Source organism: Rissa tridactyla, chromosome 12, assembly GCF_028500815.1.
Source record: "Rissa tridactyla isolate bRisTri1 chromosome 12, bRisTri1.patW.cur.20221130, whole genome shotgun sequence".
Taxonomy (NCBI): Eukaryota; Metazoa; Chordata; class Aves; order Charadriiformes; family Laridae; genus Rissa; species Rissa tridactyla.
In genome coordinates this window covers 13,029,256-13,045,467 of record NC_071477.1, presented here as the reverse complement: position 1 = coordinate 13,045,467, position 16,212 = coordinate 13,029,256, and the positions used below count along the sequence as shown (strand labels likewise).

Genomic DNA, 16,212 nt, shown 5'->3' with positions numbered 1-16,212 from the left:
GGCTCGAGGTGCCTAGGAGCTGCAAATGGAAAATCCAGGCACTTATCTAGCTTGTTGCTGTGCCAGAATAAGGCTGTTTCCAGGATTTTTTTTTTTTTTTCCATGGACCAAAACGTGTGTAAGTGGCGTTAAACAATGGAAGGATTTCTGTTAAAAAGACTGGGCTGCAGGCGAATAGGGCTTTAATTTGTATCTTAAGGGAAGGGTGTGGGCTCTTGCAATGGTGTTTTTTGAGATTCTGTTGGAAATTAGCTTTGTTTTTTTTCCCATGTCTTTTTTTAAAGCCTGTTTGGGGGGGGAAAATTGCTGTCGTTTTTCAAATTGCGGATCTCCAAATACGTAGTTTAAAATGTCAGGAAGGGGGCTGCAGTTTTGGAAGACTCCACACATCTGTCTGTTGCAGGGCTGATAAAAAATGGAAGCTTTAACCAGAAAAACAAATAAAAAGAGGTAATACCACTGTCACAGATGGGTCGGGCTGCGTTCCCAGCAGGTGTCTGCATTGCAACCCACACTCATATAATGTGCTGTGGAAAAAATAAATGGAGAGCCGAATCGGAGACTTATGCCCTCAATTAATTTTTGTTCCACATAATCGGAGCTGCTGCACGCCTTTCCTTCAATATTTAACTGCCTGCCTCAGAAGATGGGGCCGCTCTCATGCGAGGGCAGTTGGGATTCGGTTCGTGTTTGCACAGAAATCCCGTTCTGATCTCTCTCTCTTTGCCTAAGGGCAGGAATCCTGCTGCTCCTCTGATGCTAGAGATAAATTTTGTTAGCAGATACTTTTCTTTGGGAGAGCAAAGGGGAGAGAGGGGAGTGGTATGTAATGAATTCTTGAAGGAATAAAATTTCCTTGTCTTCGAGCATCATCTTTCTCCAGAGTCCAGCGTGCTGCCCAGAGCCCGTGTCTGCGCTGTCTCGGGTGCAGCCCGTGGGGAGCAGAGGGGAGAGCTTTGCTTGGGGTTTGATGTTATACAGCCCTCATCTAAGGGGAAAGAAAAAAAAAAAAAAAAAAGAATCGGTACAATTAGTGCGTGCCCTCTGTGGATTTACAGGCTGTTGAATAGTTTTTTCTCTATTGCGCTAGGTTAAAAAGGGAACGGCTTGTTTTGGTGTGTAGTTTGAAATTGAGCCCCGAACTCCGTTTCTGATTTTCATTTATTTTTATTTTTTTTTAACTCAATTCAAAATCGCGGATGGATTTTTCAAGTTCAAACTGACCGAAATGTCCCTCTCCCTTCTCCGCGTGGCGGACTGCTGGCCAAGAGCCCGGGCTGTCTCTTTACTGATTCACCCACCGCCCTGACAGCAGGAGGCAAACCCCAGGTTTCACCCTGGGAAAGAAAAAGGGGGGGGCTGAGCAGTTTCTGCAGCCCCAAGGCACCCTCAAAAGTGCACCCCACGTCCAGTCCGGAGCTACCCCTCAAACTGGAGCTGGGCGAGGAGCCGGCTCTGCCCGTGGATGTGGAGGCAGAGCGGAGGGCGGCTGCTTCGCCTTGGGTGGGAATAAAAACGGAGAGGGGAGGGAAAACCCCGAACTTGTAGTGAACGTAAAAACTATCCACGTTAAAAGTTCTGGATTTGAAAATCTACCCAGCCAAGGACAGTTTAATGCAGAAAAGTGGCAGCCTTGAGAGCTCTTTGTGGAGCAGGTGTAGAGCATTTGATCTACTGACCTTCGAGATGAAGGTTTTCTAAAAGGCCTCCGAGCCCTGCTGGGCTTCAGGAGCAGCTCTGCACCAGAACCACGTTGGGGCAAGGAGGCGCTGAGTTGGTTTAGCTTTAATGCTCTGGCTTCCTCCTAAATCATGGGCTTGTGTCCTGCTAAAGCAAAGTCCTCTGCGGCCTTGGCCGTGTCCAAAGAACCCAAAGACCCAGCTATTGATAGGAGCTTAATGGCCAGCATATATACATCTGGGGACCACCATGGGATTTGTTCTGCTCGTCACTGAGGTGCCGCTGGAAAGAGCAGCATGTTTCCAAGCCTGCTGATGCGGGGGAGGATTGCTTGGCACAGAAGGTCTTTTTCTAAGGAAGCCCACGTTTGAAATATTGATAGGAAAAAGAATGTATGTTGTGCTGTGTTGAGTGTTTACTGGAAATATTTAGTGAAAATACTGAGGGGCTTTCCTCAAACGACTACCAATATTGTTAGGAGTGGAACAGTTGGGCGGAGAAAAGAATGAGGCACTTAGAGTTTTCTATTACCAGCATTGGCTCCAAAGAGATCTTTTTGACTTCTTATTTTGCTTTTTCTTCTTGCTCGTATTTCATTCCCACTGCTAGGAAGGAGCTCATTGAAGAGGGAGAGATTATCTGGAACTAGAGATAAAGAGGCCAAACCAAAATGTTTTTAATTCTCTGGGGAAGAATTTATCTTTAAATTTTGAGCTTTCCATTAAGCTAGAAAAATAACTTGCGTTGACGCACCTTCACCACCAAACTTAGCTTTGCATCAAGCAGCAATGCAGCTTCCTTTGCTGCTGATGGGTAAAACAGTATCTTCACTTTAAGAAGGTAATTGGGGCACAGATTAAGTTACTTACTTTGCATACAAGAAACCTGTGGGGAAGCCAAGAATCTCTCCCGAAACTCCCGATTTCTGATGAGATCTCTCACCCAGAAGACTTGTGTACCTGCTTCTCCTCACCAGCACTCTGGGGCAGGCTGTAGGAGTTGTGTTCCCTAAGGGGTCTTGGCTGAATGATGTCTTTTTTTTTTGTCTTTTTTTTTTTTTTTTTTAAGTGATGTTTCCTGCCACTTTCCCCTTCATTCCTTCCGGAGGAACCATTCCTTTGGTAGCGCTGAGCATCTGCTGCTTAAAATGCTGCAGAAGGCCTGAGTGAGGAAAGGAGCTGTTTGCTTCTGAGATACCAGTGAAATTAAATCATGCAGCAACAATTTTCATAATTTTCACTCCTCCGTGTGGTTAACCCGCGGGTGCTGTGGGGCTCGCAGCTCGGTGCAGGGAGAATCACACGGTGCCTGCGAGAAGAATTTGCTACCAGCAGCAATAGCCAGGGCTGGTGGAGTAGCACCGAGGGACGAGTAGGGTTTCGCCGGTGCCTCATGGCTGGAGCACGGGACTAGAAATAATAATCCTGGAGTGCTGGTGTGGCTTTTGCAGTGAGTTTTCTGCGTGAAGTCAGGCAAGTGACCTTCTGTGTACATGTGTTCATCAGGGGATGCTCTTGACCTCTGGAGAAGGGTTTGTTGCGTATTATTTGGAAAGTACTGGCCTAGGTGTATGTCAAGCTGTTGTTTAACGGGCTGCGCTCAGGGCACGTGTGTCACCAGCAGCTGGTTTCTGCCTTCAGCTTTGCCATCAGCCCTGACATCCCGGAGGAGATGGTGGTCAGTGCCCACCTGCACCGCAGTCGTGGCACAGAGATCCAGACCAGGGAGGTGGTACCACCTGTCTGGCAGGGTGTGAGATTAGAGAAATAAAAATTTTGGTTTCAGAAAAGAAAGGAAACCCTTCAGGAGGCTGGAAATAACTGCATTTTGAATTACTTACCAGCCTTTCCCTGCGGGCGTTCTCTCCTCCTCCTCTGGGCTTTGTTGGAAACGTGACTGTCCTGTAGCATTGCAAGCGAAAACAAGTGTTTTGGGGCTGATGTTCCTTGGAAGGGCGAGAGTGTCCCTTGTGGTTTGAAGTTCCCTTCCCAGTTTGCGGTATGGTCGCTGTTGGTATCTGACTCTCTGTCTGTCTTCATGTGGAAGACCCGGTGGCCGAGTCCCCTGTCACAGTGTGTAAGGCTATAACAGTTTGGGTAGTTGGGTGGTAGGGCTTGATGCAGCGTCCTTGTTGACGACGCTCTAATGAAATGTTTTTCCAAAAGGCAGGAGGCAAGGGAAGCGGTTATAATAAGGAAAGAAACCCTGGTTCTAGGCTATGGTGGTCTTGGCACAAAAGACCCTCTTGTTTTGATGCACCCTATACTAATTAAAAAAAAAAATCTTGCAACCCTACAAGCCCCAAGAGCTCTTGATCCAGCGCAGGGCTCCCCATTCCCACCAGCAGGACAGAAGAGGGGTTTGGTGTCCCATCTTCCTGAAGGTACAGCAGGCTGCTGCAGGGAGCAGCCCGTCCAACGGCGGTGGGGTGGGGAGCGCTTGGCAGAGCCGGCGCCGTTACGTGCTTGGCGGTGACATGGTCTAGGAAATGACTTTGGGGAGGGTGGGAGGGGGACGCTGCTGCCCTTCTCACCCCTGCTCTGGGCTGCGGGGAGGGAGGGAATGGACCTCGGCTCTTCATGTATGGTCAGCCCCACGGCACATCCACACTTTGGGCAGCCCACTGTGCCCCTCACCTTGTTCTCCCTTGGGGACAGTTGGACTTCTGTGTCTGTCTGTCTTTCTCTGCTGCTCCTGCCTGTCCCTCAATCTGTCACCTCCTGCTCTGGGTGGCTTTCTGGCTGTCTCCGGGCAGCATTATGGCTGCTGGGCTCCCAGTGAGCTCTTCCCCTCATCAGGCAGCAAGCGATGAAGAGCTGCTCTGCTGCTTCCCCCAAACCTTGGGGAGATGCTGGCCAACAGCAGAAACAGCAATACAGAACATGCCTCTTGGGCCGCTTTGTATCACCCAGCAGTGATGATCCTGAGAGTGATGCCCGAAAGAGAAACTTGTGAATTCTTCATTAGTGCTCACTGCCGGAGGATGGGCTCAGTAAAAGGGCTGTGATGGGCCGGTCATCTTGTGTTTCGTGGGGCAGGAACAGCACAGGTTGGCCTTGGCCCTCGTAGGAAGCCGAAGGGGTAAATTCGGTGATTCCTCACCTTGCCGTGGTGCAGGAGTTGACACTAATGAAATAAATAAATGAATCGGGCAGCCACCTCCTCTGCGGGCTGTTTATGCGCTCAGATCCCTGCTATAGGCTTTCGCGCCTGGTTTCCAATTCCAGCTGAGACATTAGCATGGGGTGGGTAGGAGGGGGCTGTTTCTGTCCCTCTTCATGCCGCTGACTTGACTTTACGCTGCAAACGCAGATGCTTCACCTCCTCGGCTGGGCCCAATCCTGCAGGTGCCTCCCCGCAAGCAATCCGGTGAATGGGAATGATCCCCTTGACTTTGGAAGCGGCTGCTCACGTGCCTGGCTCTTGAATTTTTTACCTTTGCTTGAAAGAGGCACGAGTTAGTTCAGCAACCAGAGAATTCTATTTCATTTTAAAGTGTCGGGTTGCTCTTCCATGGTTTGTGTTTATTTCTTTATAAGTGGAATAAAACCGAAGTCAGTTGATGACACTTAAGTGAAGGGCTCTTGCAGGTGTTTGTGTTCTGCTTCGGTGTCACACTGTGCTTTAAGTAGTGCCTTGTGGAGATGTGGCGGAGGATTTGCAGGTCTGAGCTCCAGCATCATCGTCTGGCGGGGAGATGAGGGGGCTCTCCGGTATCTCCCAGCACTGTGACTATTTTAATGGATCCAGCTCCAACCTCAGCGATATTACAGCAAAGTGTCTCCAAGTGGAAGGCTTTGTAGGAAGGTGGAGAAGGGCAGCTCTGAGTGTGTGTTGGAACAAAAAAGTAAATGGACTCAATTTTCTCCTTTGCTGGGATGTAAATGTCAACCTCAAAATGTGAAATGAGAAGAAGTGTGTGTGTAGGAGATGCAGGACCCCTGCAGGCAGGGTTGGTGGTACGGGGCAGGCAGCTTGTTGCACCCACTGACTCAGGAAACTCTCACTTCATAGAATCGCCACCTTTTGTATTGCACGTGAGTAACCAGCACCCTGAAAGTCCTTTTGAGCTTAGTGAGGTGGATCTTGTGCTAAGGTGAGACAAAATGTACAGAAAATGCAAACTTATTTAAACACAATGACGCGTGCCCTTTGTAGGGGCTGGTCTTTGACACGGCTGGAGCGGGTCTTTGCCACGGCGCTGAGAGGATGGCAGCGGCACGGGCGCAGTACAATAGCAAGCATCCCAGTTTCCTTCTGGCCCCTGAAATAGTCGCCCGTTGTCCCCGCGGGGCCGGGGGCCGTGTGTGTCTGGCAGGATGTCCTCAGCATGGCGGCAGGCAGATCTGCTGAGCTCATGGAAACGCAGCTCGGTCGAACACGAGGAACGGCACTTTTTTTTTTTTTTTTTTCTTTAAATAAAACAGAAACCAAAATGCGATGCCTTGCAAACCACAGACACCCACACAGCCAGCTTCTCTGTCGCTTTGCAGGTAAACAAATGCTGGGGCCTGGGACTGCGCTGTAGTTAGACTGGCCAGTTTGTGCAATGAGGAGTCAATGTGCCACTTCTTTGGTACCTGGAAGAAAATAGATCATTGGAAAACAGTCAGCCGGGGTGATGGAGCCAGAGTCTTTCTGAGGCTCTGGGGTCTGCGGAGGGTGCTAGGGGACTTGGAACTAAGTCTGGGAGAAGCTGAGCTGTGTCCCCTTCAGGAAGACCTCTCAGGGTGACCTCTCTGCTCCTTTAGAGGTTCATTTGCTGGTTGGTTTGAGGAGAGGCTGCTGTCTGGTACTTCCAGAAGATGTATCTTGGTGTTCCTTGCTTTCCCCTCCCCATTTCCTTCCCCTCTGTAGGCCGCTCCTATCTCCCTTTTGTTCTGTTGTGAGCTGCTGGAGGACCATGTGCGTGCAGGAAAGCTGAAACACGAACAAGCAGAGCAAGCCACGCTTCTCCTCTCCTTATAAATCAAATCCTGTTGCTCTTTCCAAGGTGCAGTCCTAATACCACCGAGAAAGCTTCCAGCTTTTTTTCAAGGAAACAGGGAAACACTGAAATAAGGTTTCTTTGCTTTAATAAGCCTGCAGAATGAGCTCCTCGCTTCTACTTCAGGTGTGTTTTGGAAAATATTTGTTCATCTTTCAGCGAACAATGGCAGAAGTGGCCTGGAAAAGCAGCGGGGTGGGAGTGCCGCGTGTGGTATGCCGAGAGGCATTTCCTGCCCTTATCTCCCCTCCGTCGGGGTATTGTGAACGGGGCTTCAGATCTGCAGCCGGTGTTACTGGAGCGGAGATCGCCAAAAAAGATACCTCCCCAGGAACGCCCGCGAGGGGAGCGGAGTTCACCAGAGGTGGCGAAGAGCTTTCCAGCCAAGTGCCTGCGCTTGGGAAATGCGTCCGCCCCACGATAAAGCTTTCTGGGAAGCAGGCTGCATTTACGCCGCTCTTGTCAGCAGGGTTTGTGGGGGCCGCGGTGAGTCCCAGCTGGTGGGGGCTGCGGGCAGGGGCCGGGGAGAGCTGCGCGGGGCTCTCGTGTCATGGAGGAGCTGTGGTGGCACTCTTCCCTCGCATCCCAGTGGCCGGCTAAACTCCTGAGTTGATGTCTTCCATCCTGGGCAAGTGTTTGGATGTCTAGGAAGTATGTCTCTTATGAAAAACTTTTGCAAGGATTTGGGTTAGTCTAATTTTGGAACTAAAGCATTTTTTTGCAATCTTAAGTTCTTATGGGATGGAAGAGGGGCTTTTATATTCAGGTCGCTCCTGAAACCCTCAAAATAAGCTTTGCAGGTTCTGCTGAAGCTGCCCTTGGCCTTCTGTTGGCCATTTACTGGATAAAGCGAGTGCCCGGGACCTGCCTGTGTGGTCTGGCTGAGTTTGTTTGTTTTCAGTTCTCAAACCAATTATCTCGCGGAGGAAATGGCGTGCCCCGCTGTCAGTCTGCCCAGATATTTATAGGTAAGGTCAAACCCCCATGGAAGGTCTCTAGCAATGTTTGGAAGGAGTAGATGTCTCAGCCTTGCGCAATTCACGGGGACGTGGTGGATGTGCTGCATGGCATGGACGTCTCCCTGCAGCTCCTCCGAATAATCTTCCACGATTTGGGCTGTTCGCCCTCTGAGGAGGGACGAATGGTGGCTCTTCCTGGCTTGGGTGGATGGGGTAAGGTTTGGTACCCTCACCACGTCTCCCACCTAGGTCTAGTGCCCTTTCTTCTGCTGCTATTTTTCCCACAGATGCTTTGCATCCACTGCGTACAAGACTGTTGCTTCCTCTCTTTTGGAGCAGGAGAGTTGAGCAAGGCATGGCTTCAGCTGCCCTGTTGGGGCTTTCTCAGGTGCTTGTGAATACTTAAGCTCTCCGTGGTCTCCCTTCCCCATCAACCTATTTTTTATTTTTTTTTTCCTTCCCCTCTCCAAGCCAGCTGAACCGTGAGAGCTCTCATCTCCTGCGTGGTTATTTGCGGCTTACCTCCATTTGGCAGGCTCACCTTGCCATTCGATGTGCTTTGCACGGGTCTTTTTGCAAAGGACTCGTTCAATGTGCTCGTGACATTGGCTGTAGTTCAAATGCACCTTTCCCTGTCGGACCGCTCCTTAACTCTGTGACACATTTCCTCCTCCTGCGCAGAAGGTGATGGGGTTGCTGGCCATGGGTTGATTCCCCCGGCCGATCGCCCTGCGGGTAGTGCTGCTCTCTGAGGTCTCTGATCGTCATGGTCATACTGAGAGTCCGGGGCTGTGATTTAACTGCTCTCACTGCTATGCTTGTGAAGCCCGTATGGCAAAACCAGAATAAGCTAGTGTGTGGTGGGGGAAAAAAAAAAAGCCAACCCAAAACGAAAAACACAACCTAAAGAGAGAAATGAACACAAAACCCCATGTCTTAGTAGTTGAGGCAGTTTAAGTGTTAGTAATACCTCCCTGGGAGCCATGTCCTATCCGTCTGTCCTTGGCTAGGGCTGGGGTGAGAAGGGACTTACGGATGAAGTAGAAGAGTGCAGATGATGCTCCTGGTGGGTAGAGCTCCTCTGGGAAAACCTGCCTGGCCTCGGGGTGCCAGATGGGTGGCCCCATGCATTTCCAGCCTCTGGGTTGTTTGTGCTGGGATGGCCTTGTCTGGTGTCCATGGCTTCCCTGGGCTCTGCCGCTGCAGTCTTGGTCCCCTCTGCCCTGTGCTTTGCTGCTCAGACCAAAATGCTTCAGGGGGGCAGCTGCTGGTGTGCATCAGTCCTGGCTGCGGTATTGGGGATGCCTGTAACGAGGGGTGATGGTTGCACTGGAAGGGACCAGCTGGAGGGGAGGATTTGGCTCCGTACTCAAATCTCCTGAGTTGTCTGAGGCATGATATGAAATATTATGGAAGATCTTTGCTCATTAAGACTTTCTTCTGCTCATAGGAGAGGGCTAACTTGAACTGTAGAGGTGAATGAATTGCACGCTAAAACTACTGCTTAGTCAAGAAGGTTTTGCTTGGCTCTTTGGAGTGGGTGAGGGGTAGAATCACAACAACGAACCAATTAAAGCACAATGAAGCGAGCTATCTTTGGAGATGGTAAGTATTGCCTGTCGCGTTTTCCAGTGGGCTGGTCTTAGTTGCTTGTCTGCACCGAATGATGAGACTCGATCCCTCACACTTTCCTCCTCTTTTCAGGTTTCCACCGTATTCTCATCAGGCACTGCAATGGGCCCTTCCCACCTCAGCCTCAAGATGCTGGTATAGCAGCAGGCGGCTGTGATCCAGAGGACCTGCGGTGGGACGTCGTTTCCCACTGGGACATCCTTCATCCCCGCTATCTCAGCAGAAGCGATGGATGCCCACGTGGACCTTCTGACAGAGCTGCAGCTGCTGGATAAGGTGCCCACGCTGGAGAGGCTGCGGGCGGCCCAGAAGCGGAGGGCTCAGCAGCTGAAGAAATGGGCGCAGTACGAGAAGGAGATGCAGCACAAGAAGCGGAAGCACGAAAAGAAGAGAAATGCTGTTAACCGAAAGAAAGTGTCTTTTGAAGCCAGCGTTGCTCTGCTGGAGGCTTCTCTGAGGAACGACTTGGAGGAAGGTACGGCACTTGTATCTGGTGATTTCTTTGTCTGGCTATGTGTGAGGTCCGTAGTGCCGTGGTGTGCGGAGACATCCATGGACTGGACTACCCTGGATGTGATGTTGGTCTCCAGAGTGTTGCCATCTGTGATATAGCTATGGGGGTCCCAAAGCCCTGTGTGACACCAGCGTTACCTACATTGACCTCAGGAGTGGACGCAGGAATGCCAGGATAGGGCAGGAGTTATGGCTGAGATATGGGGAAAGGGAGGCAGCTTTCATCTTTTTCCTTTTCACACTTTCTACTTACAGAAGGCGTGAAACACTTCTTTGCCTTCTGGGTGTGCCTCTTTTAGTGGTTTTATAGAAGTCTGTTGCAGGGATTTACATGTCAGTGTAAATCTCTTCAGCTTCCCTGCTCGGGGGGATGGGTTGAGAGTTAGGTGGATGTATGAATTCTTTCCCTCTTCAAAATACTGAAAAACGTGGCTTTGCTTAATGCATCCTATAGAAGAGAACTGCAAATTGTTCAGAAATTGGTTTAATTGCACCATTTCAACGTGGATGAAAACGCTTTGCTTTTGCTTCAAAAACTGAAAGGAGCAAAAAAAAATAACGTCTAAAGTCAATCGCCATTAGCTTCAGCGCAGCACGGTGGGAAACCTGGGAGCTGTGGGGAGCCAGGGCTCTGGTAGTGGCTTGGAAATGGGGCAGCTGAGCTGAGCTTTGGAGCTTCCACCAGCACTGCTGCCGGGCCGGGGGGGCTCCTCAGCCCTGCCAAAAGGACCCCAGAAGCGGCCTTCGCTACTCTCCCAAGTGAGAGAATTGGGCTTCTCTTCCTACAATGAACACTGGAATTCTCCTATGGTTTTTATGAATGACATGCAGAACACTTCCCTGCCAACGCAGTGATCCTTTTTTATAAGTTTTCTCTGGGAAGAGAGCTTGGGTCACCTATTTTCCCATTCCTGCCACTATAAGCAGTGGGCAGCCATTTGGTTTCCCACTGCTGAGGATATCTGTAAGAGATATAAATCCATCTGCTCCCCTCTTCTTAAATGGTTTGGGGTTTAGCGCCATCCTTGCCTGGTTTCCAGCCAACCCAATCACGCTGTACCACTACTCATAAAGTCCATGTCAAGATAGCGGGCTCAACCCTACTGTGAAATAAGGGCAAATTCTTAGCAGAGAAGTAAAAGCATTTCTTGTAGGAGACCTGGAGCAGCCTTTGGGGTTGCCACTCTGCCAGGTAGTGAAACTGGTGTGATCTTCCTCGTCCCTTGGCATGGCAGAGACAAGAGGAGATGCTTAGAAAACCTGTCCTCTTGACTTGCATCTCCGCTGGTGAACGTTGCTCTGGTTTCCAGCATCCTTTACAAGAAGCAGTATATACTTGCCTGGTACGTGGGTGGAAGGCAAGAACCTCATCTTGTCTTGTGAGGAATCTTCCCAAAGTCATGTCCCGTTTTGAGAAGGCCTTTTGTGCACCGTAACTTGTCCTCATCTCCTACCAGTGCATGTTTTGCATCAGTGGTGCCTGCCTGGGCGGTGTGTTGGGAGCGTTTGCCAAGCCCTGCTGTGTGTCTGTGCTGTTGTGTGCGTTTGTAGCCTCTCTCCAGGAGAGCAGGCCTGTGATAATGCCCTGGAAACTGCAGGCTTTTACTTGTTTCTTCCTTACTTTAAAGGTTTAACAGTTGCTCGCAGCTCTTTGCTCCAGTGAACTGGTGTTTCTCTCTCTGGGCTGCTCTAGGAGAGCCCCAGCAGCGAAGGCAACTAGAGCCCTACTGTGAAATTGTGTCTGGCATTGCCTGAGATGACAGATTTATGACTTCTGTCGCCTCTGCCTGCGCTGGCAGATGCTTGGCGGGGTATGGCTTTGGGTTTCGTACCCAGCTGCCCACCTGTAAGTGACAGGTCGCTGTGTTGGGGTGAAAAACGAGTGTTTCATTGTTCTCCTCTTCGTGCAGCAGTGGTGCCTCTGCTCAGCGCTTGGTTTGGGGGGTGCGATGGGGCCAGTGAGTCTGCGAGAAGCCCAACCTCGTAATTCTGCTTTCTGCATCTTCTGGTTTTGGATTTGGGCCAGGGGGTTAGTTTGGAAGGAGAAAAACGGCTTCGTTGTCTGCCTTAAAAATGCTTTTTTATTTTGTGTGAGACGCACAAGTAGCAGAGGCGTTTTGCAAACACGGCACCGGGGGAGATGGTTGCGCACCCCGATGGCAGTGCGCAGGCAGGGCTGGTGTGTGCAGGCACCAGCATTGATGTGCTGGTGTCAGAGCTCCTGTGGACCACGGTCTCGCACTGCACGTGGACACGGATACTTTGCCGTTGAGGGTGCAGGAGTCGAGCTTTCAGCTCACAGCTTCACTCTTTTCCTCCTATAAGGGAAAATCCGTCACTGCAGGTCTCCTTTGGTGCTGTAATCGCGTTGACCTCTTTCCGTAGGGGAGCCAGGTAGTGGGCTTTAACCATCGGTCAGATGCGATGCTGGTTACACCAAATGTGATCAAGGCATTTCCCTGCGCGGTGGAAAATCAGCCTCTCCACCCTCCGAAGAGGGCAGGGGCAGTATCCCCGGCGCCACAGGCGCTTCCCCTGCGTAGCTGGATTTTTCAGATGCATCGAGTGTTTAAATTAAATTTGTGGTCAATAATTTAAGTCCTAAAAATAGTGTGTGGGCAGATTCTGTCCCTGCTGTGCCCCCTCCGTGCTGTGGGACCAGAATAAAGGGGAGGGAGGAGGGGACAGAGTCAAACCCAGATGCCAAAGTGGGGAAATTCCTTATCGGGTGCACTAGGCCAAAGTGAGGGAATTCGTGGGCTTTTGGAGGTGCCGGGTGATTATTTTGGTGTATGAATCATCTTTTGTTTCCATGTGGGAAGTGGAGGGGGAGGTGAAATATAAATGGTGAAGGAGTTGAGAAGTTAGCGTGAGGAAGGTTAGGGAGCCGGGGGTGCAGCTGGCACGCGTCACCTCCGAGCGGGTGTGCCCTTTCCAGCCTTTGTCACTTTTCTGTACTTTTGTATTTATTTTTAACATTCTCCCTCCTGAGGTGGGAGAGGGGATGGTAGTAGGCGCTGTGCAATGAAATTGGCGGGGAAAAGAGAGCGGAGTTGGATAGCGAGTTGGCTTTTTGCCCGGGAGGGGTCCTCTAGTGTCACCCCCCTGACGGAAGTGGTGGGTCAAGCCCTGTGGGATGGAATCGGTGGGTTCAAAACCCTGCCCTGCCCTTCAGGGAGCAGCCCTGCGTCCCTGGGGACCTGGACGTGCTGGCTTCACTTGCCCGGGTGTAATTGAAAGAGCAGCGCTTGTTTTGCTCGGCTCCCGTGCGCCTGTGGGTATCTGCAGCACCTTCCCTCGTCCCCATGGATGGCCACCAGGCTGAGCCACCCCAGCTTCCCACCTAGCTTGTGACCTCTCTGGCTGTGCAAACATGATGGCCTGAGAGAAGAGGACTTCTTTCCCATGTAAGAAATCCAGGTTTGTCTATGGCCGAGTCCAGGGGTGGCTGGGTGTGTTGTCTCTCGGCGTGGTGGTGAAGCAGGACTGAAGGCAAGGGCTCCTGGGGAGCATCAGCCCTGGCGTGGGCAGGAGCTGCAGAGGGGTGACGGCGCCTGCCTGCTCGTTCCTTGCATCTTCTGCAACAGATCTGTCAAAATATCCCAGGTTTAACAAACAACCTGCTATTAAAAGCTCCTTTGGATCTCTGCTGACAGAACCAGGGTAGGGAGCGTGCCACAAACACGCTGGTGGCAGATGCGAGCAGACAGTCATGCTGGGGAGAAGTAGGTGATGGGCAATGATCCCAGACGGAGGGCAGCCGTCCCCCTGGGCTGCAGCGTGCTGGCTGGGACCTGTGGTTTGGAAAGCTGAAATATCTACAGAGGGTTCATGGGTGAGCTCCGAGGTGACAGCAGAGCGCTCCCAGTTGCGGTACTGGACCTCAGCAGAGCACCCCCACGGAGGCGCCGGGCAGGGCAGGCTGTGGAGGGGCATCACAGTCACCGGTTTGAGTGGAAATATGTTCAAGCTCCCAGCCAGCTCTAGGCAGGATCTGCCGTGGTTGCAGGAGGACGGTGCAAAGGGGAGGACGTAGCGGTATGGGCAGAGGTGATGGTGAGCGGCCGTGTTGCGTACAACCTCCGGGCTGCTCTAACGGCTGCGAAGGAGAGCTGCTTTACAACGCAACAAAGCAATGCTTTATAAGCTACCGTACTGATTATAAATAAACTGTGAGGGCTGTTGAAGGTTGTGGCCCTTCGAGGCTGTCCTGCAAGGTGATGGACCGAAACGGTGGGGAGGAGGCTGGTACCGCCATTCCCAGGCAGCACCTCATCCCCGAAAGCATCCCCCGCTGCGGCAGGGCTGTCGTGTCCGAGTCTTTCTACATCGCTGAGCTCCTGTAAAAGCAGCCCCCGGGCGCGGGGAGAGGAGCTGGCGTTCTGTAAGTTGACAAAAGAGATCCCAGAGGTGGGTAAAGTGGCTGCCTCTACAGACGTGTGGCATTTGCTGCCTGGAAGTCCCTTTGCACACCCGGCCCGTTTGCAGGGGGAGCTCCCGCTTGAGTGGCAGAAGGTGCAGGTGTTTGCATTAGGTTGGGGGTAAGCTGTGTTCCCTTCGTCAAACCAATGGAGAAATAAAGCCCCTGAAGGACCGAGTCACCTTCCAGCAGCACTGGAGGTGCCCTGGTTTCTCCCGCTCTGGGATGGGAGTTGTCTCCCCGCAGGCACCGGCCATGGCTCCGGGAGAGCATCCCTGCAAAGTCCTTCAGCTCCCACCTTCTGGCACTTCATCCTGCAAGCAGAACTTTTGTCAGAGCCAGAGTGTTGCATAAAGCAGCGTTTCTGCAGCAGTTTAACCGTGCAGATCCGTACGGCTGGTGAGCCAGCAAGTGAATGAAGTCTTGGATTTGCTGACCTTGGACTTGGCATCCAGCGGAACGGTCCCCGTCAGCAGAGCAGCGGGCATAAGCTTGGGGCTCGCCAGGTCCTGTGCCGGTGTGGAGATTTCCCTGGGGAGGGTATAAGCATTGCACAGCTTATTCATATACATACATCCCCCCGTTTCCCTTCATGCCGACCCTTAAATCTCCTGTAAGTGTTGGTAACGACGAGCGTGGCAGAACCCCCCCAAGGAGCCGTCCCCAGGCAGCTCCCACCGCGCTCCCTTTGCACCTTTCTGGAATAAACCCAACCTTGTCATTTGCAAAGGCACTTTAAAAAGAGGCCCTAATTAGTGTCTATAAATTGCTTTCTTTAACCTTTCCAAGTTGATGTGATCTGTTCCCTTGTTACTAAAAACCTTTTATGAGGTGCCTTAATTTTCCACCCACATTATTAGTCTCCTGAAGCTTTTTACATGGGGCTCCTGTGTCCGAGTCTACGAGCGAGTGCATTTATCTGTCTGAGAGGATTTTTCTCCTGGGTGTTGTGCCCTTTGAAGGGCTCTAAAAAGAAAATATCTCTTTTATCACCAGCGGTCTGAGTGTATATCTGGGTATTTGGGGAATGACTCGAGTCAGAAATGAAAAGTTTCTGTTAAATAACAAAGGCGTTTCTTGAGTTTTGAACTCCATAGGTGTGGAAATGAAACCCGTCCTCTTCAGGAAGCTGCGTGTGGGAGCTCTTGGCAACCATGGATTTTGTTAATTTTGTTAATGGTGGTTGGTATGTCTTCCAAAAGCAGATTCACATATTTGGCCACGTTTAACTTGGCTTTTTTATGCAATCTGGATGCGATGCCAACGCGGGGTGGCTTGCATATGGCAGCTAACTAGATGGCATCTAGGAGCACGAGCAGTATTGAATATGCAACTGTCTCTGTTGTCATAACAAGTAAATAATCTTTTTTTTTTTTTTTCCCCTCTTACTTCCTGAAATTGCAATCAAGTGGGAAAATTATTTCCATTTGCATAAGAGCTTGAAATGCCAACTTTTCTTTTTGGATGTTGATGCTGAAAGTCCATCTCAGGTTTTTACTGGGGTGAGGCCCTCCTCCCCCAAATCTGCAGGCAACCTAAACGTTTTGTTGCAAACCCTTTCTCGAAACAAAAAAGTTTGATCAGAAATACTTTTTTTAAAAAATTATTTTTTTAAATAACAAAATGAAGTATTTCCTTAACTTCAGATGAGATTTATAAAATGTGACCCCAGCTTTGGTTTCAGTGGGTCAAGCCCCTTTGTAATCCCTTTCCGAAGGATCCCAGGGTGTCTGTTCTTGAGGCGCTGGCTGTTGCGTGCACTGAGCATCGCTGCTGGTTGTTTCCAGATGTGCGAGTTGAGAAACAGGCTCTTTCCTTGCCTACAGACCAGAAATTCTGCGTCTTTTGAGTTTCTCGATTCACAGCAAGGCTCATCGCCCAAGCCATTGCTTGCAAGCAATTGCTTTTCTTGACTAAAACAAGAACTGAAACCCCGCGCGCGAATGCGCTCTGACTGTCCTTGCTAGGAAACAGTGATGGAGGGATCCTGGCTGGAATTTTTTTTGATCAAAATTGGAACA

At 50.8% G+C, this 16,212-nt stretch overlaps 1 protein-coding gene across 5 annotated transcripts in view; it reads left to right on the top strand.

The window, feature by feature from the left end:
* The window catches only part of PPP1R16B (protein phosphatase 1 regulatory subunit 16B), a 62,898-nt gene that overhangs the window by 9,676 nt on the left and 37,010 nt on the right, over nucleotides 1–16,212 (top strand). For 2 of the 5 annotated variants that reach the window (XM_054218660.1, XM_054218659.1), the window contains exon 2: nucleotides 9,331–9,733. In XM_054218660.1, coding sequence (XP_054074635.1) covers nucleotides 9,487–9,733 — 247 coding nt within the window. In that variant the 5' untranslated portion in view covers nucleotides 9,331–9,486. Of the gene's footprint in view, nucleotides 1–6,134; nucleotides 6,174–7,073; nucleotides 7,154–7,298; nucleotides 7,319–9,330; nucleotides 9,734–16,212 lie in introns of those variants that run through there. The other 3 variants (XM_054218662.1, XM_054218661.1, XM_054218663.1) reach the window with 3 other exon arrangements.